Here is a 25207-nt window from a genome sequence, read left to right as displayed (position 1 = left end):
CCAAACAAAACGCAATTATTATGTATTATGCTTTGTTGCGTTTTTATTCGCAACACCCTGCTTTTTTGGCTGAGACTTTACAAATAAGTAATAATTCATAGAATAATCTGTCACTGATCATAGGGGATGATCAGAAGTAAGGGTGTAGCAATTCGTTGGCATTCCTTTGAAATGATTTTTGTAAACCATCTTTTGTTTATTTGCTATAAAAGCCATAAGCGTGCCACTTGGGGTATGACGACGCATTTGTATAGACAAAAAGGCCTGATCAAAATTTGGAATAAGTAGGGACCTCGATGCGTAACCGACCAAAAAAAGTCAAGCAAGCAACAATGGGACCCATGATCGTAAGGCTTCCCCGGTTGCAGCTCCCTTTCCTTCAACACCTTTCCTTTTATCTGTTTGAATACCCTTTCAAAAGACATTCCTTGGAACTCAGAATACATTATTTGTCACCCTTTTAAATTCTTCTTAATTATTTTGTAGGATAACATATTTGATATAATACTTTCTGTTGTGATGAAAAATTCACTTTTGAATATAGAAATAAATAGGTGAACTAACTATACTTTGCTCTTATAATATAGAATCATTATCCTTAATACCATCTTACTTTGTTAAGAGTTTGATTGACCTTAGTTTAATTTGGTTATTTCAAAAATAAATTTCTTAAGGAATTTTCCCTATAAAGCGTAGAGTAATACAATTTTCGGCTATCAACAAGGCCCTTCCTTTATTTCCCACTCTCTCTGGATTCTTTGTCTCCCATATGAGGTTGACAGGTCCCGAGTGAAGGCATTTGACACATCGCCTGCGGTAAGCATATCCGTTGGCCCGCCGAGCCGTTGACCACTTTCATCCGGTCTTTCGGGGCCAACAGCCTGACCCCAAGCTGATCCTTTCCCCCCCTTCCCTGCAAAAAGCCCCAAAAAGGACATGCGCATGCTCAGTCGGTTGGAAAATGCAGCCAGGTAATCCGATCTAGAGTGTCTGGCCTTTAGAGAAGCTAAGTTTTGGGTTTCCACCATGTGAGTAACTAAAGACTTGTGGATCGTAGAGCACGAAAATTGGGTTCCAATTGAAATTTTGAATTCTGCTCGGATTCGCTGAGAAATTGATTACGATACTTACGGAGCATTCCGTTTGACTACTGTGACCTCCATTATCATTAAGCGACCCGCACAGTCGACACAGTCAAACGTACAATTCAATTTATTAGAACGCGTTCAACATGATCGGATGGACCCATGGGACACATTGGGGCAGTCCGCCGTCAATTGCCATGGCAATCTATGCCACGACTTTGCGCCATTGTGGCTCTGATTATTGTGCCCCGAGTCTCAGTTTTACGTTACACTCACCACTCACTCACTCACTCACTCACTTTCCCGAACGAGGGGCGCAACACACATTTTGTAATTGGGTAAAAGTGGCTTGTTTATAAATATGTACAACACAATCATGAATGCCTTGTTGACTGCGGCTCATTGTGGTTCAGTTGGGGTGGGGATGATGGGTAGAACACCTCGTTGGGGGAGATCTAGGAGATCGGGGGATGGGTCTTGGCCAGGAACAACAAACAGAAGTGATGGATATATCGTGCCTAATATATTGCTTTCTAATTAACAACTAAATGCGGGGATTAGCAGCTGCAAATGGTTGTTTGAAATGTCAATCAAGGCAATGTAAGGATCTGGAACATATAAAATGAGAATTTTAGGAAGTAAACTTAAGGCGCAACATTGTTCTTGGAATATTACTCCATGCTAGTCCCGAAAAAAAGTATATGTTATTTTTTAAAGTTAAGTTATAAGGAATTGAATAAGAATGTATATTGAAATTTAAAACGATATACTGGCAAATTTCGTTAAAATTATTAATATACTCTCTGACTAGTAGAATAATGAAAACAATTTTTTGATAAGAAAAGTAATGAATGTGGAATTAAAATATTTTAAGAACCACATTTATGACTAATAAAAATGTTTTCCCAAATATAAAAAGTACATAAATAAGTGACCTAAGCACTTAAAATAAAAATAAATAAGACCATTTATGAATCAGTGTTTTTTTTTAATACATAAAATATTAAAATTCTTACTAGGCTATAAGAAAATAAAATTTGTAAACCGAAACTAATGACACTTAATTTACAGTCCAAAAACATTTTCATCAAGGAGGAGCCGATCCATGGTTGCAAGGATCTCTGCAGTTTATCGGATATTTCAGATCATGAGGCCTCGTTGGGTGAGTAGAAACCCCATCATAATCATGCCAATATATGATTGTACGGATTGTTTACCTTGGCCAAGTGCTAACCCATTTGCTATATCGGTTTCGTATACCTTTATACCTCTTTTTTCTTGCGGTTTTCTTTATTTTTTGTTTGTTGAATGGCATTTCGAGGTCTGGCGAGTTCTGATAACAGATTTCCAAGAAATGGAAATAATTGAAGAGCAAAATGTTGTTGATGAGCAAATGTTCAACAATTATATAGTAACTGCGCGTTATGGCCATATCTTGACTCACGTTGTGTGTGTTTATATCTTATGTATATTAGTCAGATAGATTAGTATTGTTTATATACGAATGCAGCAGTTCATCAGAATTCGCCCATTAATGATCATTATTTATTTCGTAGAAAATATTATTTATTAAATCAATTGTTGTGCGAAATATACCTATTGCCTTCAAAAAATATCTGAAATCTTTTTAAGATACCAAGCTTTTGGCATACGCTTTATTACTATTATTAATAGTTATTATCAAAAAAATGAAAAGGATATTTGGCAGTCGTCACAGCCGAGCAATATATGTTTAATGGTTTTTTGCGACTTTATTATTATTTTTTGCCTTTTGAACGGAGCGATAAAACGGCAAAAAACAGACAGAGAGTGAGCGAAAAAGCGAGCCAAATAATTTGGCGATAAGATAAGCCAACAAAAGCGTGTTGCTGGAATAAAAAAGAATCCGAATAAAAAGAAACAATGCCGAAGAAAGATATTTAGCCAGTGTGTGGGATCGTTTGTTATGGCATATAGCATATATCGTATGTTTTTATTATAATGCAGGCAATGAAATATACATAATTCCCAAGCATTCACATAGTTTTGGGTTCATATTTCAGTGGAAAGTCACGTCGTTTGTTTCCGGTGGGCCCAGCCCCTTGGTTCCTGAGCAACTCCCCACCCAAAACCCCCCGGCAAAGTGCCAAGCGAACTTGCACATATTCATTCAGTCAGTCACTCCCTCATCCACTCACTCACTCACTCACTCACTCACCCATTCATTCATTCATTTGCTCCTTTAAATGCTCCTCAAAAAAAAGAGATCTCTGCGCGCGGAATACATTTGCATTTGAAATACTCGAAATAAATGTATCTGAGAAATGTGCAGCGCTACCTTTTCCCTCCGCTGCTGCTGTCAATCAGGCAATACGTCAGTCATTCACTCACTCACTCTGTCAACTCTTCGTATACGTAATGTGACAAAACATCGTTGTCGTTGCCGCTGCCATAGTTTTTGTTGCTTTTCTTATGGCATGTGTCTAGTATATTTTATCTATTATTTCACACACAGTCTCGGGGCAGAAAGAGATTTCGTGTATCGGACAACGTTTTATGGTAATTTGTTATGCATCTTTGCCCTGCTGTTTGCGAGGCGAGAACAATGTACAAAATATGTGTTAATAATGGGAATTTCTCGGATAGTACATAGTTTTTGGTATGACGGCGATAAAGTAAGTTGGAGCTTGATGTCGAAATTTAACCCCAGATTCGAAATTACTCTGGGGGAAAACTATATACTATTTACTGAGGACTAAGAACTGATAAAAATATATACTTACATTGGTGATATTTAGTGGAATTTTATTCGGAGATTATAAAAACGTTTTATAATGTTGACTCTTTAGTTATTTAAAGTATAAACAATATATATTATATAAACTTAAACAATAATAGTATTGAAAAGGAAGCCCCTTATATCACAGCCATGGCAAAGATCAAAAACAATGCACTGCCATCTGTCCAAATCGTTGGGATTGAAACGATCTTAGTGCTGTTTAATGTTTATAAAAACAAATAATACAAATCTCGTGGGGGATTCAGTTTTTTCGTCGAGGCAGTCACCGAAAAAGAAAAGGAACCCCGAAACGTAAAAAGTATTTATGTATTTATGTCTTATCGCTGCGTAGAGATCAACAAAGCGCAAACAATTTCAATGTCAACGCAAACCCAAGACTAAAGTCAGTGCCCAACTAAATATACAAATGTGTAGTGAACGAAAGGGTGGACCTGAGTTGCATGTAAATCAGAGGATCGTAATTTGCAAGATGACTTTTTCGGATTATAACAGAGCACATCTGATTTTAAGATCTATTTACATTTAAATGTTAAATAATATTACTCATACGCACTGTGATATTTTCCTAGCTATACTTTTTTTTAGAAAAGTTCTGGTACTTTTTTTTAATAGAGGTCCACCCTATTGCGCCTATATAGTGTTGTGTACCATTCTACATACATATCTTTGTATTTAGACATATGTGGGACCCAGTCGAGTCCCTTACTGAAAACGACTGGCAGCCTGAACTTTTCGCTCGTCGCTAGAAGATCGCGGCCATAAAATGGCAACAGAAACAAAAAATAAATATAAAATCACAAAAACTAAAACAAAAAGGCGGAAAAAGCTGAAAAAACATGCAAAAACGGCGACAACTGCGCAGATGCTGAATGGAAAATGGGGATGGCACATAAAAAGGGGGGAACTTTGCGGGCCAGAAGAATCAGAGAAAGATCGAGAGCCAGGCACGTAATTTTAGTTTACATTATGTGGACGAAAGATACACTCAGTACTAGGACCACTCTAAAAGCAAAAATCGACCAAAAAATTGAAAATTAAAAAAAGAAATTTTTTTTTAAAAACCCCAACAATTGGGCCACGAAATTTAAATGCAATTTGATAAAATATTTAAAAAATTTTTAAATAAAATAATCTTTTTTTTTATAATTTTACTAAATATTACTAAAATTACCTTGCTTGAAAAATACTTTTTTTTTAAACAAGTACCAACTATTTTTTCTCAGTGTACGCAAAAGGCTGCCCTTATTTTAATTATATGCGCACACAGATACGAGCGCTCACTCACACACGCACACTCGCCCGTCTTAATCATCTCTCATTAATCATAAACTTTGAAAATAACAAGAAACAAAACGAAACGAAACAATAAATAAGGCAAATTAAATTTTTGCTTATTAAATATGTGTGCTATGATTTGTATAAAAAAAATATTAAAATTCAAGATCTCAGAGAGTGATAGGAACGGAGAGAGAGAGCGGGCCCCACCAGAAGAAAGAGAGTGCGAGAGCCTGGCGTCGACGCTGGCAGCGCCGCCGACTGCGCGAGCCCCACAACTTTCATTCATTTGGCTGCTCAATTCATTCATCCCCGCGCAGTCGACGTCGCTGCCGGCGTCGCTGCGCCCCAACGCTCTCCGGCTCTCTTTTTGGGGCCTCTGTCTTGTCTCTCCAAGAAACACGTTCGTTTTCATTCATACTCGCCAGGCAACAAAAACAACAAAACTAGCTGGTTCTCGAAAAAAAAATAAAAAAAAACAAAAAGCAAAGAAAACCAAAAAAGAATTAAAATGCAGTTGATGAATGGGGGAATGGAAATGGGATTGGAAATGGGAACGGGAATGGGAATGGGGGACTAAAAAGGCAGCGACGAGTGGATCTTGTTGCTGTTGTCTCCCCCTCACCCTCTCTGCGATTTTTTATTTGTTGTTGCTTCCTCTGTCATTGGGGCTTGATGTTTGTTTCCTTCCTTTTTTGCGTGTGCCTGCAGCCCCATCCTCTTCTTCCTCTCTTTCTAGGCTGGTTCCTGCAAACCGGCTTCTTCCTCTGCTTCTTCTCCGGCTTTGTCTTTTGGGGCTCCTCTTTTATCGCTGCTCCCAGCCTCTCCTTCTTCTGCTTCTGACCCTCTGTCGACGTCGCTGCCGCTGCCCGTGGGCGACTTTGGCTGGAAGTCCAACTGCATTCGTTGTTGCTTTTTAATACCCTGCAATGTAGGATGTTACGATTAAAATAGGATGATTGTCACAAGGTTCAAAGCCTGGTCGAAAAATTAAAACTAAAGTTTTAGGAGAGATATGTTTATGAACGATATTGCTTTTGAAAGGACCCAGGATGTACTCAAAGGCCTAACATTTTTTGTGTGAAATTTTTTTTTGTTTAATTATTTGTTTATAAGATCAAGATTTATCAAGATACATTCCCAAAAATCGCAAATGCACATCTCTAATATAAAGAATCATAAATATTTTCGTTATAAACACCCAATCAATTTAATATTTTTGTAATTTAAGCATCTAAGTATTTCTAATTCTCCTTATAGAACCCATCAAGAGTATCTTAACTTCAACCATACTGAGTGTTTATCCATCCGATTTTTGTTTTTATTGTTTTTGTGTATTTATTTTGATTTTTAGCTGTTCGCTCTTGGGCCAACTTCTTATTTATTCATAATTTGAACTCCCCCCTTCGAGGCCCACCCGCCTTCCACTGCCCTCCCCCTTCCAGCCATTCCACGCACAATTTGTGGGCAGCTGCTGCACATGGAAATATGGAAAACTGGAAAACGAGTTGCCAACACACACTTGCTCGTGTTTCTGATTTTAAGTTTTTTGTTTTAATTTCAGTTTTTTGTTACCTTTCAAATTTCTTGTTCACAGATCTTTTTTTTTCCTCTTCTGCGGTTGTCGTTGGTTTTTTTTCTTGGTTTTTTGTTGTTTTTTTTTGGTTCGTGGAACTGCTGCGTTAACAACTTTTGGTTGTTGTTGTTGTTGCGGCTGTAGTTGTGCTGCTTCTACAATTTTTCATTCATTCATATTCAGAGACATGTGAGTGTGTTCATATGTATGTATGTGCGTTTGTAGTTGGTTATATCGCCTGTTTTATATTTCATATGCACGCCACTTTGTACTCACTTACTATTTGTGATATTCGTTTTGTTTGCTTATTTTTCCCTGCCTTTTTATTATTACTTTACTTTTTTTCTCTCTGTCTTGCCTTTCGGCGGTTTTTCGCCTGATTCTGCTTTATTCATTCATAAATTTTTACAGCCCATCGTTGAATTGTGTTGTTGTTTCGCCTGGAATTAATAGCTCGAGAACTTTTTGATTCATTTGAATTGAGGCCTTAAAGGCGGCATAATTCGGTGCATTATTTCAGTCATTATAGCCCCTTGAAGATCTTTTTTGCACATTTATTTGTGATTTTATGCAGATCCATTTATGAATTATTCGTTGTAAAATTAAGTATGCTGGAATTATGCAGTTTATTAGCATTGTATAATTTACACGATCTTAAAATTTAGAGATGGCGTAAAATGATTAGAAATTGTAATGGTATCTTTGAATAATTTGAAAGGTAATCCTTCTTAAACTTGAATTTAATATTGTTTTTATAATATATTTTATATGATAACTACATTTTCCTACGTGTAGATATATAGTCAAATATGTAAATCGCTTACAAAAGGCAAACAGACTTTATCTAATCACGTTCCCCCAACGTCTCTATTTCCATTTCCATTCATCCGCACCAAAAAACAATGTTATCAAAACAGAAGCGCTTTTCTTTTTTTTCTGTCTGTGTAGAACGGATGTGTCTAAATTGAGTGCATCCCATGGACAAATTAGCAGCATTTATTGTAATAGTTGTAGTTTTTCTTGCTTCTTGGGATTTTTCGAGTTGTAATAAAGCCCAGTCCATGGCTAATCGGCACGCTCCAAAAATAAGAAAAGGCCCAAAGAGCAGCAGAAAAAATAAAGCCATAAACAACTGACCCAGCACAATAATCAGGGTAACAACTCATCAGGCAACCCTCTCACGCGTGCGACCTTCACCAGTTTGAACTTTACCAAACGAAACTCACTTATTTTTCGCTCCATATAACTAAAAAACCAAGAAATAACCAATGAGCTATACGAAGAACACAAAGAGCACAAATATTTGTGACTGGCTGATAAGGGGGCTCGTTATCGGAGGAGGTGGGTGTTTTTGGGTGGAACGAGGGGGGGAGCAGGCACTCTAATATTATAATGCACTTAGCCTACACCTTGAAATATTGGGCCCCAAGAGACATGGGAATCACCTTTCAATTGTTTGTAAACCACGGTGACAAGATGATAGGAAAACATGGGGACTTACCAAAATTGGTTTCTGCATTACTGTTACAAAAGACATCATACGATATTGTTGTGATTTGATAAAAATATTTGGTTATAAGAATTTTGATTTATTTATTATTAGAGCTTGAAATTTAATTGAAGGAGATTTGAGTGGCACCACCTTATAAATTCTTTTGTTATCAGCTTTTTTAATTTATTTCTATTCACAGCCTAACATTTACCAGAAAACTATTTTTGTGATTGGATTTTATTATGGTTCCTTATCAATTTGATAAAGCGTAATACATTTTGACTTGATTTATATTTTTTGTGTTATTTTTAGACTCATAAAATTCAAGTCGGTTTAATTGTATGACATATTTTGTTTAATACACAGTTTTTAGCTTAGAAAACATTTTTATTTGTTATAAAAAGAAATAAACAACATTTTTATGAATATATAACTTTATATGGGGTGTAATTAAAAAGTGTTTAAAAGGAAATCAAGCTAAATTTGTATAAAAAGTAGGAATATCTTCCGAATTTCGCCAAAAGAGATTTCCGTGTCACACCCATATAAAACTTATCTACATATATTTTACATGCATCAGCAGCGACATCTGGCGGCGAGCGGCCAGCATTGTGTGTAATTATAAGTTAAGTATAGTAAGTATACTTTGAGGGGCCGATGGAATATGCTAGAAAAGTATTGCATACCCTAAGGCAAACTAAAAGAAGGAGATCAGTTAAAAATTCAACTCCTTCCATATTTGTATACCCTTTCAGAGGATATAATGATTTCATCGCAGTAAAGAGACATTTTTTACTTAAAAGTCGGATTATCGATATTGAAGATGATATCCAAAAACCAAATGGTAATGACAGTCATAATCTAACCTTGAGTCCCATAAAAAATATAAAATACGCATTCGAATTAATGACCATCTCAACCAAAACAAAAATCGAAAACATTTTTGCAAAGCCTTAAAAGTAAAGCGTATTAAGACAAAACTTCAACGCGTGCCATCAACAAATTATTTTATAATTTAGCCAAAATGAATAAAAAGCGAATTTCGAAAAACCACTTATGACCATTTCGGGATCAATTCAATTAATCATAAATGCCAAATATGGAGCAAAACTACATATATCAGTGGAGAAAAGGAAACCGAAATGCCATTAGGAAATGCTGCAAGACGCCACTAACAAATATGAATCAATTAATGCAACAAAAGGCAACCTGTCCGCAGACGACGAATACTGGCTAAAAAAAACTAACTCACACAGATACTTCGGGCATCCAGATTAGATGTGTGGATGTTGGGGCAACAAATTGCGGCAAATGGAAACCCGTTCTTGGGACAGCTTCAATTGCATTTTATGATTTACCAACCAACGAACCAACCGATCGAACAGCCGCAGCACTCGAGCAATTGATAATGCAATCGATGAAAAATTGAATCATACAGGATCTCGATCCATATAAATATGTTTTTGGTAAGGCAGAGGCGGAGGAGAGTGGGAGGGGGGTTTACTATTGGCCATTGGGAACACCTGCCTTGTCATAATGATTGTGTCTGCACAATTTTCCAGTTGCCTGCTTCAAAGTTTTCCAGGAGGAGTGCGTTCTATCGATTCGGCGATCAAAGCCCGATGATCATCAATTCAAGCGTGTCCACCTGGGCTCTCTAGCTATCCATATCGCTCTCTTTTTCCCTCTCTGTTGGCCAATTTAACGCTGCTACCCCTTTGGCCAATTGATAATTTAACGCTTCAATTGGCCCAAAAAGAAGCTAGCTGCCTAAAACAAAGGGCAATATATGTGAATTGGCCCATTGCCTTTGTGGCATGTGTATAAACCTATATGAGGACCCTATTTTCTGCCATGTCATAATTCGTTCAGCATTTTAAATTAAAGTTTTTTCGGGAACCAAACGTAATGCCTAATGGGTTTTTGTGCCCTAATGCCTGTTCTGCAATTGTCATTTGAATTAAAAGCCATTTCGTTGCGCTACTTTTAACCTGAATGGTGGACCTCTTAACTAAGTCTATTGGTAGATCCTATCCTATTAACTGGGTTTTAAGTTAGATGATGGAACTTTTTTCTATTAACTCCTCTATAAGAAAGGGTTCACATATATGTTTTAAGTGATCTTATTAACTGGAATGTAATGGTTATTATGATATTATAGTGATATATGATTGTAATATATTTATTTCTGTCAGTATCTTGAATTATTTCTTAAATAAATTCATGTAAATGCCAATATTGTTCAGTTTTATACCAGCTATCATCCCATAACTTTACTAAAAGGAGATTTTCTGATTTGTGAACAGATCCCAGCTAATCAAAGTCTTCTCAAATCGAATCCCATAAGTAACATCTTCATTGCAGATCCTTCACACTTGAGCTAGCTGAACAACTCTTTACCCCCGAACAATGTCGGCACTGGCGCTTTTGTGTCTATTCGAACCGAAAATTCTCTAAACAAAAACAATCGATAAATTTCCATAGAAGATTGCTGCAAGTGGCCGAGTGGCTAAGACTAGGGATGCGGGAATGGGAGGTCGTAGCGCCATTCGCACAGTGGGTTACCTTTGATGCCGAACGCAATTTATCAACGGATTTTATTAAGTGTTTTCGTTGTTCGCCTGCATTTGAAATCCTCGCCGCCTGATGTTGACCATAACACCCACAATCGAATCGAATCGCTTGGCACTGAATCGGATCTACTTGTTTTGGAATTTGTGCGAGGATCGGTGACTGGAATAGGAATTTTGTATATAGTAGGGGGAATATATTTATATAAGTAGGTACAGTGTGGCTCGGAAGTACAAGGCACGAGCGGGGAAAAAAGACATGTCTATTATTTTATTTGGTTTCCTATTTATATTCATCTCGTGATATGATAATATTCAAATAAATTATTAGGACAAATATCATTGTGATTAACTGAATCATCTTCTGTATACAACAAATCAGTCAGTATTAATACTTTATTTTGCTATTTCCATTTGCCTATAGCTTTAGACTAGTTTCCTACTAGTTAAATGAATCGGTTGAGGGTTTATATGTTTATCTACATCTACAGTAATGAAACGCACGGTACTTGACTTTGTGTATTGTGTGCCTGAGATCGGAAGTTAATTTATTCGAGGGTTAAGCATTTAGTTTTGTTTATTTGAAACCGCCAAGATTTGTGGCTCTGCACATAAATTTGTTTGTCAATGGACCTTTCTCTTAAGACCACCCTACAACCCCAACCCCCAGCCTCTTATATCTTTCTTTAATTTTTACCCATTGGCTGTTGAAATCCATTTAGTTATATATTTTAATTGCGTTCGGTTCATTTGTTTAGGTAGCCGCAGCATCGCGCTGAGGAGTGTGAAAATCGTGTGCTTGCAACTGCTGCAGCAACGGCAAACATCGAGGGGGAATATATGGGAGTATCAGGCATCAGCCTGTACTTGGTCCGCTTATTTTAGCCATGGCTAATGCCAACAAACACTCGACTCGATCGCACGCAAGCTGCAACTGCGAGCAGGTGAAACTTTTGCCATAGTCCAAAAGGGGGGGAGGGGGGTCAGGTGTTTTAGGGGGCCATTTGGGGGAGTGGGCAGGCCGCTGGTAGCAGTTTGAACAGCTGACCAAACCGCTTTTGTGGCGGCATTAAAACATAAAACTGGTTGACTCTCTATGGGTCCTGCTTTCGGTTCGGATCGGTTGGGGTCTCCTCCCTCGGACCCACGGCTCAGAAACCCCCTTTATTTTCTGGTATCTCTCTATTAAAAATAGTCTAATGATCAATGCCATGGGCCAAGCCGCTACACTAAGAATCAAAGAAGTTCTTTAGGCTTGAGAGTCTTTGAATCTTTTGGAACCAATAGATTTTTACAGCTCCCAACAGAAATTGGATCTAAGAAGGTTCAGGTTTTTTAAAAACTAATATATCAGTTATAAGCGAAAGCCCTTACTATAGTAAGGATATTGGATTGGCCTTGGATTGGTAATTCTTGAAATCATAAAAAGAGTTCTATATTTAAAGGTTTTTGAAAAATATTTTGGAACTCAGAATACATGATTGGTCTTATAAAGAATGTTTTTAATACAAAGTTCTAGTTTAAAACAATTTTTTTAGTTTCAACAATCTGTATTATAACTTTATAACCCTATTTTCCCCACTGTATTTTATGCAAATGTAGGGGGCCTAAACGCAAGGCAGGAAGGCAAGTCTAGGGTCCAGTTTGAGCATCCTCACGATGATAATTGTGGTTCTAGGGTTCTATACAGGCCAGGTGCTAAGATAAACCCTGGGCCAGGGGTCTTCGGGGTGATGGAAGCTGCAGATCGGGAAGTCAATCCAGTTGTTCGCCCTGGCGTGGGCTTATTACCAACCAACAAATTGCATCTTCATTTTTTCGAACTGCAATCTGGGCGGAGAAGAGTTATCACCATGACCCCTGCCTTCGGATGGGGCATCCTCCTATCTCACCAATTATGTTGCCAACAATTAAGTTAATGCCGTGTGGGCTTCCTTCGTGGCGCCAGTCTTCGCTATCTTATTTAAAAAACAATTAATATTTTGCCTCTTTTGGGTCTTTTAATTCGGTTTTTATCATCCGCCACGCAGCGGGATGGCTAAAAGTGCCTTCCGTCACACGTTTCGGGGCCATTTTCGAAATTCAGTTATCAATTAATGGCCAAATATATTTGATCAAATAAAAACAAAATGCCGAAAACGTCGAGACAAAATGTTTTTACAGCTTCTGATACATTTAATTTCAATTCATTTGGCATCTTAATTTATTCAAAGCCGTTACCAAATGGATACTTAAGGCCACCACTCGATTGAGATAATAATGTCTTATGGATCTTGAGTCTGAGGTTTTAGTTAGTTTTGATCTTTTCCCCCTGGAGTGTGTGAAAGCCATTAAAATAAGTGCTTGGGAAATGGAAAATGGAAATATATTTGTTTTATGGTTTGAGTTCAATGGCTCAACTAGTTTGGTTAAACGCTCTTTTTATTTAAAACAAATTTTCAATTGATTTTATAGTTGTAATCTCAATGGGGTTGAGCTTCAATGGAAATTTTCCCCATTTGCGATCTTCTTTTCGCTTTATTATCATTCTGTTCGCGTTCCGTAATGAATAATTATTGCTAATTGATGCTGATAAAAATGAATTTATGAATGTGTTTCTGTCGCTGTTGCGGTCACTCTTCTATCAATTAAATTGGACCTGTTTCGACCAGTTATCAAAGATGAATGAAGGAGCGAATGGTTGGGTAAATAGCGGCTATTTTGCCTTGCCAACAGTCGGGATTATCTGGTTAACTCTCGAATAATATACGATATTTGTGTATCAAGATGCGTCACTGAACTGAGCCGGTCGCCCGATAAAAAGAGCAAAAACAAATTTCATTCATGATTCAAGATAGGCCCGCGAAGGCTTCGCATTTGCGAGTATCTGAGTACTCGAGTAGCATATATGTGGACTATAATCTATCTGCATGGCAGGCACAGAAACAGTCACAGGCACACAAACAAAAGATACTCGCACACATGGAGCATATTTAATTTGAGGCAAACTAGCAATGATTAGGAACATCCGGTTTACTAACCGAAAAACCAACCGAACAAGCGAGCAAACGAATCAGCGGAGCCAACGAATCCAACCCGGGCTGTCCAGGCATAGGCATCCCATTCCCATTGAACAGTAGCTTCACTGAAAAAAATTCTATATTTAATCATATAAAGGTATCACTTGATGGTTTAGGTAACCAAGTAAACAGTAAGTTTATATCTGGAAGGAAATCCTTTAGTATTATAAGAAATAAAATGTGAGAAATAAAAATATCCTTAGTAAAATACCTTTAAGAGTCCTTTATAAGATCTCATAAAGGGTTCCTCAAATCATTAAGAAAATATTATAAGATCTCAAAATCTTAGTTCAAAATATAATACATTATTTTCTGATTTCCACAATTTCATTGGGATACCTGATTATACTAGTAATTCCATACCTAGTTTAAGATCCCATACTTTTATTCCCAGTGCTTTGCGACAACAGCAACGACACTAGTCCCATTCAACTTGATTCGTTCTTACGAGTATATGTCTACGCCATCATCATCATCAGCAGATGCAACGTGATCATCATCCTTAGCAGTTGGGGCATCTTCATCATCGTCTCTTTTCGAACTGCTGATGGTGAACGTTGTTGGAGATTCATGGATGCTGGATATACTACGAACTGGAGATGGAGATTCTGGATGAGTGTGGGGTGCCGCTGTTGGACACTGGAAGCGCCATCCGTCGGGGCCAAGCCTCTTCAGCCTCAGTTCTGGACATAAAGCAGATAATAATGTTGTTCTTGTTGTGTTCGGCTCTGGATGCTGTGAAATCTTCTGTTTGGAGTTTGAATTGTGTGTAATTTGTTTGCTGGCTACTGCTCGGCTACTGTATTTTCCATCGCGGCCTCTGCCCGAACATCTCTACACGATCATTTCGTGGAGTTGGGGGTCTGAAAGAAGAGGGTTCTCCAGATGGGGGATCTCGAGAGGTATCGGGGGGGGGACTCTTTGTTTGTTGTAAGCCGCGACAATCGACGGCAACTTCAGCTCAGCTTAAGTCTTCTTCTCTTCGGGGGCTTCGCTCTTTGGGGGCCAACAACTGATCCGATCGGCATCCGATCGTTCGTGTTTATCTTGCGCTTTAAAATGTGAAGTCCCTCATCCCGAACACCTCCTGCAGCCTGTCCCCATGGATATAACTTCTGGCCGCTTCCTTTCGGTGCTTCATTAGAGCTATGGGGGAATTTTCTTTGGTTACGCTCAATTATTGATATTCATATTGGTAAATTAAATTAAATTGGAGTCGAGAGCTCTATAAAACTGGCATAAACTGCAGGAGATTAATGCTCCTTGGGGTCCTTAAGTCTGTTAATATTTTTCTAAATTAGCGAGCAGACTGTAGTTACTCAATCTTACGTTGATTGGGCTTGTTGATTGATTTTCTTAAAGATCACTTGTAAGATATTTATAATAATCTCAAGTTGATTTCACAAGATTGCGGTTGTTTGATATCGTGTAAATCTAATATTGTTTCTTCCGTTTACCATAAAATCAAATTAGAACTGTAATTTCATTCATAAGATCCGCTTCTTTGCCAAAATCATTCATTAGAATACAAAACTCGATAATCTATGCGTATTTCCGATCGAGAATCGTTTTCTACCCATCTTATTGGGTGAGTGACCCTGTTAATTATGAAAGAAATAACCCCGTATGCCGCTTCCCATTGATATCTGCATATCTAATTTATGCGTAAACTACTGATTTGATTAAGAGGAACTTGTGAAAATATCAAACCGAACTTCCCATAGCAATTAAAAGCCAATTAAGGCGATATCATCCCATCATAATCGAGGCAAACATTTGCCAATACACGCAGAACGAACTAGTTTTATTTTTTTGGTTTTGTTTTTTCTCTCAGTTACAAGTTTCTACACATTCATTGATTAAAACAAATTGATAATTAATAACTTCGATGGGTGCAGACAGGTAAGAAGAAAAACAACGAAACGAAAAAAAGAGCGGAGACGGAGAAACTAGTTTGGCCCGGAAACATATCCTGTGTCCATTAACTGTTTTACGTGCTTGACAAACTTCCGCAGTGGGAAAAAAAGAGTTTGCTTTAGTTTTTTTTCTCAGCCCACTCGGCTTCCTTTGCCGCTGCAGTTGCTGCTGCGGATGCTGCAAATAGGTTGGACCTGGGCCCGGCCTGTCCAATCCCGTCCGAAACCCCACTTGACCACTGGAGTTGCAGTTTTCTAAGCTGATTTGAATGTCAGATAGATGTATGGCGGCCGGGCAGCAACTTTCGCATTTCATTTGGCACGGTCTCGAGCTCCCCACCACATCATTCACTTAGCCTCGCTTTGCTTTGCTCAATATCTGGCCAGTTGATCGGCTCCCCCAGCTCTATAAGCCATGCTCCGGGCACCCAACTCCAACTCCAGCTAAAGTCCCAATCCAACAGCTCCCAAACCCGAAAAGAAAAAGTTGCATGCGTTTCTGCAATGACTATTTTTTGCATTGCTTGTTTCCTTATCATTGGATACCCTGAGTTATTTAAATGAAGAAGTCCTTTTTTAAGAGACTTGTATGTCTTCTCAAACTTAAAAAAAAGGAAACATAACATAACGTTTTAAAGGATTTTTTAAGGATTTACAGATCAACTGAATTGTATTTACTTAGCAGGCTTCAGTATACAATTTCTAAACAATTTCTAAAGACTTGGAAAGTAGTAAAATATAATATAAGAACCATATATGGTACTTTATGAAATTTTTAACATCAAAACAAAGGTTCTTTGAGTGTTTAAAACTTTTTTAGTGCTTGGACAAGTCAAAAACAATTGTATTTTGTGATACCTCTTCATTGAAAACATTCTTGTGTTTTGAATACTCAAGGTAGTATAGTATATCAAAGATTTAACCACGTTCTATAAGCAATTCCCTGTTTAAGGGTATTCCAGATTCGTTACCTTCTCGGTTGCATGGAAATTTGTTGCGTTTGTTTTAAGTTTTTTCTCACATTGACCGGATGAGCAGCTGCTGGGGATCAGGTGAGGATGAATATAATAACATAAACCCCAATATCAACAACGGCAGCGACGGCCGATCGATCGAACGAGCGAATGATCGAACCAAACTGACGAAACCAGTTCCCATTGAGAAAACGGCGAATTGCCCAGGGGGCCAAAAGGAGGTGGTGGTGGTGCCGCTGCTGCTGGAGGAGATCAGGGTGGGGGACTCCACTGGCCACTACATGAATTAATCACTTCGTTTGTAGTGGACCGAACCGATGGGGAGATCCAATACGAACCGAGCAGAGCAGGCGGGTGGCTGGTGGACCCATGGAACTGGCATTACCCAGCATGTGCGGATGTGGATGTGCGAGTTTTCCAGATCAACGGATCTCCCTCTGTGTGAATGGAACCAAACCATACATATATATGCCTGTGTGAGCGTGCCAAGATTTTATGAATGAAATGATCGACAGCTGAATTGCAAAATCGTTAAACAACGAAAAACTCTCGATATTTGTTGGTGCTCTGGGTGTCCATTGATCCAACAGGTCGTCCATCGCATCGAAACCGATCATCACGATCGGCAAGATCATAATAATAATCATCATCATGATCTTCGGTCCAAGTCACAACGTAGCGACGATGGAAATCTAATTTCTCTTAATTATATTGCCAGGGATCTTGCAGACTTAATGAGTGTTGATTAAAATTTTTTGTAGTTGTTGCTGTGTTTGTGTTTCCCAATGAACTAGCCCGAGATTTATGACCATGCATATAAAGATTTATATATATAGCCATGGATGGCCATAGATTTATTTGTGATTTCCTTCGCTGTCAATGGATAGTTTGGCTGTTGTTTAGATTTGGCAAAGATTTTGATGTGAGTTCGTTACGGAAAGGCCTGATCCGTTGGCCAGTTAATTAGTCAATCAATCGGTTTAGTATTACACCTTCTTGATAGCCAAATGGCTTAGGTGGGGATTTTTACTGTATTATATTTTAAAAAAGGTTAAAAGACACGAAATTGGCACCACTGAAAGCTGTATATCAAATTGGCAGCGTTGCTAGCGCTTTGCAATAATTGGCACCATTGAAAAGATGAAAGGAGAAACAATTCCAAATGAATTCTAATTGGATTTTGAAAAAGTACTGAATGAAAACAAATTTGTAACTTTACGATTTATTTTTACGTCATACATGCCACCTCTCGCCATATAACCTATACCTTATGATCGGCTCAGATCTACAATCACTTGCCTAAACATTTCCTTTCATAAAACACTCATAACATATCTTTGCCGAAGTGTTATGGAGGGATATATATAGAATGCCGATCGCTAGACCGCTGATTGCACTTCAAACAGTTGCCAATGTGTCTGTTTGATATCAGACATTGGGCGATGCCTTCCGTTGCAAGCGGCATGTTGCACGTTCCCCGCCGCTCCTCCTGCACTTATTTCACACCTTTCGGGCATTATCCCGACCCCGTAACACCACCCACCCACCAATAACACCCGAGTGCAATGGCAACAAACACGGGAGTCGAGCTCTTTGATCTCTGATCCAAAAGAACATACCCCTCCCCACCCCAAGTACAACTCATAATTACTGGAAGAGCGCGCAGGAAGAACAATCGAAAGCATATAGATAACCCCCACACTTTGATTTTTGTGGGATATTTTTTCAAAATTTCATTAGGGCTTTTTCCTTTATTTGTCGTTTGATGTTTTTCCCTCCCAAAAGCGGAAAATAAACAATGTTTGCAACTGGAATTTATTGTGCCAAAAAAATAAGAACTGCGTTCAAATAAATCGGTTTAGATATCGTATTGGATGTAGTACATATATTGGTACTATGTTTGTTTGTTTGTAAACATTGACAAGTTCCGCTGAAGTTGCGATTGCAGTAGTTGGAAAATTGGAAAATTTCAAATGGAAATTAGAAAACGCCGCGCTGTCTGTTTCGGTTCACTCCAGCTTTTTAGCTTTTCTCAGCTTTGTAGCTGTATCTTCTGTTTGTGTTCCTTAATGTCTAGGCGTTGTTTTTCTTGTTGAAACAAAATACCCATAAAAATTTGAAAAACACCAACATTTTTTTTTGTGTTTTTTCTTGCTGCCTTGAATTTGGTTTCCTAGGAGCATATTAAAAATGAATTTATTTGCTTTTAGCCAGAATATCGGAGCGGTGAACAAAGCAAAAGCAACCAACCAATTTGGGTATCTGGGACATACGCGATTGATCTCAGTTCCGTTTGGCATTGTCTTGCCCTCTCTTTTCCTCGAAGTTCTTGCCTTCCCGCTCACACTCCAAAATGTGAGAGTTTTCGTTTGATCATCAATTTTATGGCTTGCAATTGTTATTGGGGATTTCCACCGATTGACTTTGGCCTGTCCATATAAATTTTGTATTCTCCTGTTGATCGTTTGCTAAATAAACATTTTTACTTGCTGCTAGTGTGGATGGAAAAAACAACAACAACATCAACAATATAATAACAACAATATCGCGATAGCTGCCAAACGTTTCTCACTTTCGAGTCAAATAATTGCTGCGATAAAGTTATGTCGGAAATATATATTTTCTGTTGGAAATTTTTAATGTTCTTGGAAATGCATTTCAAGCTGAAAATTTCTTAGAATATTGGGTAAAACATATTTTTTTATCAGCAGATTTGTGGGGTAAATCCAATTACAGTGTAATACTACTGGGTTTTTCGATTAAAGACCAACGAAATTGGCACAAAAACACGTCTATAGTTGAGCAAGATTGTCAACAAATATTACAAGAAAAAAGGGAAAGAAAATATTTTGCAAGATTTCCAAGTTTTTTACCCAAGCCAAATGAACTTCTTGATCGAAATCTTTTCCCCACACACAAAGCTCACTCAATTTACTGGATTCGCTGTGAACTATGGAAGCTGATTTATCATTATGAATAAATGCAATTAGACAAAGTGTCCGTCCGTGTCCGCCCACCATCAATTTAGAGAACAATTAAACAAGAGATCTCGAAAAGAAGGCTGGTGAATTGGTTTTGTATGTGAGATTTCCATGGGCTAATTGAATGGAATTAAAATTGAAAGAACCAAATTAAAGGCAGCACTTGGCGACACACAAAATAAGAGGGGGATCGAAAGTAGCGAAGGGTTTCCTAGAATCGTTGGCTTTATCGCCAGTGAGTCAGAAATGTTTGGTTTGTCTATCGGTGGCTAAACATAAGGTATACAAATATATCGATTAGTGGTGGGTCATGCTGTCTGAGGACTTTTTGAGGGCCGCTAGACAGCGGGTTGCCTTTGTTATCAGCCAATGGATTCACTACCTGTTGCAGTAGTGACTCAGTCCGGTTCGAAAAACCCGAGCTCAGTCCCCCTTGCAAAAATCAGCGCTGAATTTATTGAAGGGGGAGACAAGATCTCGGCGCGGCTTGAGAAATATTTTTGCCAAAAAGTACAACATAAAAAAATATTCAGTGGGGAAAAAGAGAAACCGAACAGAAGGAGCGAATTTTGGAATGATTTTTCCCACGCCACAGACGCCAAGCGAAAAGAGTCCTTGATCGCCTGAAGATTGGGGGATCGGAGGGGGTCAAAAGCCGCCAAAGGACGCTATAAGTCGGACATGACCCCAGCGGAGAGGGTATTTTTCATGGCCTCTTTTCGAGGATCATTAGCAGGTAAAAGCTGCAGGACGCAGACTTATTGTGTGTTAATCTCTCAGGAGTCCCCTCCTTGTGTCTGTGAGTATCTGTGTAATTTGAGTCTTTTTAACATGCCATTTAAGCACTGAACATTAATATATGTTTGCATTTGGTCCTGTATTGGAATCTGTCAAAATAACACAGCGAACAATTCAAGTTCAAGTGCGTGGGAATTTTATTTTCTGCGAATTTCGCTTTCTACTTGGGTCACAAAAGAAGTCTAAAGGGGTTTGGTTGTGGTTAAGTAATTAAGAGAGTTTTTATTGTATATATGGGTTTGGTATTTTAAAATAAATTACGACCATCAAGGTTTTAAAATATAACAAAAATGTCATTAAAAAGATATGATTATTATGATTGTATCATCGATTTCTTTGAATAAAATTCTGCAATCTCTTTCAATTTCTTAGCAAATAAACTGAATAAGTTCCTTTTTTTATATCATTTCTTTTTAAATATTTTACTTTATTTATTTTAGAATTATACTTCGTTTAATTGCACTATTTATCCATTGAGTTCCAATAAGAATATCCTCTATCTACACTTAAGAATTCTATTATTGACTCTTATAAAAAATAAATAAACTAATGAGACTGAGAAATGGAAGTGCAAATCCTTCTTAAATACTTCACTCTCTTGATTTTGGGATAATCCTCCCCTGATTTGCACTCTTAATCCCCCCTTCAAATGCCATAAATACAATCCGCTTTATACGCATTCAGTCCATGCATCATCCTCTTGTGCAGTTGGCTAAATAAATATTCCCATAATTATGGAACACACCTGAGGTGCAACACTTTTCATGTCCATTGATTGTCGAATGGGGCTACTACCTACCTTTGAAATTGGGCAATTAATTTGCGTTTCCCTGCTGCCCTCCGAAAAACGAAAACCAAAAATGGGATGGGGAATCGCTCAAATTGGGTTCGATCGTTTTGCACCCTGTAGACGTGACGTACTGCATCTTCTGGAATCTCGAAGAATCTCGGATGCAGCATGCAACTCACTCTCACACACACACGTTCACACACATGCCATTTAAGTGTTGAGTGTGTAATTTTATATTTCCGGTGTAGTAAGTTTCGTACGACAACTCCTCGGTTCGTTCTTTCTTTTTTTTTCTCTTATTTTTTTTTACCAGGGTCGCAGCTCACTCTTCTTCTTGTTAGCCAGCGCACTTCTCTTTTACACTTGCTTCGCCCCCTCTCTTTCTACTTTTGCTGTTTCAGCTGCAAATGTGCAACAAGAAGAAGCCGATCGTCTCGCTGTTTTTTTTTTATATAGCCTTTTTCTTTTTTTTTTTTGTTTTCGACGTCGTCGACAACACACAATTCCTGCAATTATTTTTATATCGAAAACTCCCCGCACACACACGATACACACGCTCCATACTCCCCCTTTTTGAAGACCCCCAACTCCAACGGATCGCCTCCTGTCATGCATACATATTTATTTATACTCGAATGTGTATTTTGTCGTAATTTGGCTGCACATTATTTGATTTATTTGCTTTCAATATAATTTTCAGTTGGTCTGTCCGTCTTTCATTCTCTTTCCATTTTTTATCGAGAATTTTAAGTTAGTTTTTCTCGTTTTTTCCGATATTAAGGAAACTTAAGGTGCATATATGGAATTCGAGGAAATGTTGTGATCTGAAGAATAGGGAGATCAGCATATACTTTTACTCTATAAAAAGGAAAAAGCTCTATGTAAAAGCTCTGATAAAAATATTAATAAATAAGAAACCAAACAAAAATTTAAATAATTTTTAAGTTTAATATATGTCCCTTAATAATATCTTCAACATAAATATTATTCCATCCAGGGTATTCTTTGGTCTTATAGCACCTCATTATATTTTGCGGCTATGCTTTTTTTATGTTGACAACATTTTCCAAGAACTTGTCACATTTTGCCTCTGTTTGAATTTGTATTTATTTAATTCCTCTTATGACGCCCCCTTTTATTGACTTAATTTACGATTTAAGCACTAAATGAGAAGCGTTTATCAAGTCCACATATAAATAACTATATATATATATGTCTGGCCAACGCTGCAGTTTAACTTGAGTTGGAATTTCAATCAAATTAGTTGCCTTGTTTTGCTCGAGGCTCGAATCGTTTATAGCTCACTGCTTGTCAAAGGACCTTCTAGAGTATTAGTATTGGTAGCAGAAACAAAGGAGTCTTTGCGAGACCTACATATACCGACGGTTTCATTATAGGTACAGCTATCGATTGCACTATATATTTTGCCATAATTACCCCGCCATCATTGGGATCTGCCCATTCCCCATCTGGTCTCGATTGCATCTTGTATATTTTTCTGGTCTCTGTGGCCCATCTCATCGAGACCGCCCAGGCGATTGCAAGGCAGAATATTATAAAATTTAATAGAAGAGCTTGGGACGCCCAACTCCAGGGACTCAAAGTTGAAGTCGAAGTTGGTAATGAAATATCTAACGACCGGAAGTCGATGGCAAATACTTAATAATGTTGTTCGCTGCCTTTGTGGTTGCCTGATGTCAGTTGTTGGCAGAGTTTCAGTGTTTGCCTTTTGGCTTTTACCACACTAGGGGAAATACTTTTTTGAATATATTATCATATTTAATGGCTGCAAAAAATATAAAAAAATGTTGTCAATCCAAAAAGTTATTAACTAGTATTGTACAAATCACTTTGTTATTATTTTTCATGTTGCCAACTAAATGCTTCCCAAATCAATCTGATTTTCCCCGGTGCAATTTCCCTCAGGAGAAAATTGCGTGCAACTTGTTGCGCTTTCAGGTGAACTGAGGCAAGGTGGGAACACTAAGTGTTGGGCTTCAATTGCCTTTGATTCGATTCGACAATCAGACACTCCATTCAAATTGCAATTTCTCCGGTTATCGCTTGATAACGATCTGATCATAACAGGAAACGGAAATAGAAGTATATTGTTCACGCTTAACGCTTAGAAATACGAAGATCGCTCGAGACTTTTTATGAATGAACTTACTTCGATGCTCACCTTATCAGGGGTCTCAGGTCTCACAGCGATAAGGCGTAATAAGTTCAAAAATAGGCTACACTTATAAATTATTTCTAGTATTTCTTTCGAGTCTCCGTTTCTAAGAATGGCGATAAGATTTTGCAAGTCTTGTGCTAATTGCGACATTACTCAAACTTTAAGATTGGCACGAGTCTACACACAAAGCACATAGTTTCCAATCCAATAGCGTTAAGCAGTGACGAAGTGGCCGATTAAAATAAAATAGCGGAGCTTGGGTAGTATGGTACGAAAAGTCCGTATAGAGATTACAACTTTCAAGCCTGGGAGCTGAGCATCCCAGGGATCGTTACTTTCTTCCGGAGGCCTACGTGACTTCTCTATCGTATACAGTTGAACTTGTTTAAAGGGTCCAGATGGGATAAATTTGCATCCAGATGACAGACCGGCATAACTCTTAATTTTGTTTAGCAATCGCAGTTAGAAAACATGGAATCAAGTAGTGAGTAATTTTAAATATGCTATTAACTTCCTTCTCATATGAAGCTTGGAAGTAGTATGTTTTTTAAGGTTATTAATATATTCCTAGGAAGTAGATTATCTAATTACTAAGGTAGGAAGTATTCCCAAGAGTTCTTGTAAGACTAGAGATCAGGATAAAAGTATTTGGGAACAACAAACATTTTATTTGTCATAACGAATGACATTATCATGAATGAAAAGAATTAAAACGTACTTTCCTTAGATAATTATCCATTTTAATTACACATGCAACCAGTGAAAATTAAAATATTAAATGAACTAAGTGAAATTAATCATAACTGGAGTAATCCCAAAAGACTCAGATAGAAGCAAGCTAGCGTGAAGTGGTTCTGGATGTAGATGGATCCATCTCGTGCTCTAAGAAGACAGCAGACAGACAGGCGGTGGTCGGCGTGATTGACCCATTTCCAAGACTCCAACTTGAGCTGCAAAAAAAAGTGAGGCAACTAGGAGCGAACAATGAACACCTCGTATGATTACCAACCGCAGCGCATCGTAGTGAAGTTGAGAGGCTCCAATGGCAGATCCCTGGCCATGTGTGTGGCCCAGGTCCACAAAGGTGCTCCCATCCCCCTCAACTTTAGATGGATCGCATAATGAATTTCGAACACGCACAGACGTTTTGTAATTTCAAGTTGTAAGTGCTGGGCTTTGAAGTGCCTCGCGTCTACTTCTTCTACGACTACAAGTCATAATAATTGTTATAATACATATGTATGCAATGCCAAATATGTATAGGGCTTATAGTCATGGCAATGAGAAGTAATTTCTTTAACACGCAGCCCACCTTGGGATCGGTGGGTACACTGAGCGAATGAGGGGAGAGCGGGTATTGGAAATATCATGGGGTATTTATGATGAAACTTTACCTTTTAAATGAATGTCCTTACTTTTAGATATAAAATGTATTGTAGGGTCCAAGGGGTTAGATAATTATTTATGCTGATAGGACTAGACTTGGAGATCCAAATAAACAACATAAACTACGTAACAATAATGGTGTTGTAAAAGAAATATAATAAATTTAAAAAGTTTGGAATAGGAACTACCTTATAGTGGATTAGGTTTATTTCTTCCGGTGCCTGAAGCAAAGTTGGTGGCCACGATAAAACCCTGGCCAAAGGGTTCCCCTGCATTTGTCGCCAATTATGCGGTTTTGTGATAATGACCAAATGATCTCCCTGCTTCTTCTTCCCCGTCCCCGTCGC

The 25207-nt window shown here is 38.0% G+C and overlaps 2 protein-coding genes across 4 annotated transcripts in view; one reads left to right on the top strand and one right to left on the bottom strand.

Annotated features, from left to right (window-relative positions):
• The window catches only part of RpS3 (ribosomal protein S3), a 261493-nt gene that overhangs the window by 21668 nt on the left and 214618 nt on the right, over window positions 1-25207 (bottom strand). The window contains exon 1 of one of the 2 annotated variants that reach the window (XM_065865928.2): window positions 11311-11314. The exons of the other annotated variant lie outside the window; for it this stretch is intronic. The gene's annotated coding sequence lies outside the window, so the exon portion shown is untranslated. Of the gene's footprint in view, window positions 1-11310; window positions 11315-25207 lie in introns of those variants that run through there. 2 annotated transcript variants of the gene reach the window in all.
• Window positions 1-25207, top strand: part of pnt (ETS transcription factor pointed) — a 59894-nt gene that overhangs the window by 7050 nt on the left and 27637 nt on the right. For both annotated transcript variants that reach the window (XM_036818373.3, XM_036818372.3), the window contains exon 3: window positions 2157-2247. In XM_036818373.3, the coding sequence (XP_036674268.3) occupies window positions 2157-2247 (91 nt within the window). The remainder of the gene's footprint in view (window positions 1-2156; window positions 2248-25207) is intronic.

The sequence above is a fragment of the Drosophila suzukii genome, chromosome 3, assembly GCF_043229965.1.
Source record: "Drosophila suzukii chromosome 3, CBGP_Dsuzu_IsoJpt1.0, whole genome shotgun sequence".
NCBI lineage: Eukaryota > Metazoa > Arthropoda > Insecta > Diptera > Drosophilidae > Drosophila > Drosophila suzukii.
This window is presented reverse-complemented; position numbering and strand designations above follow the sequence as displayed.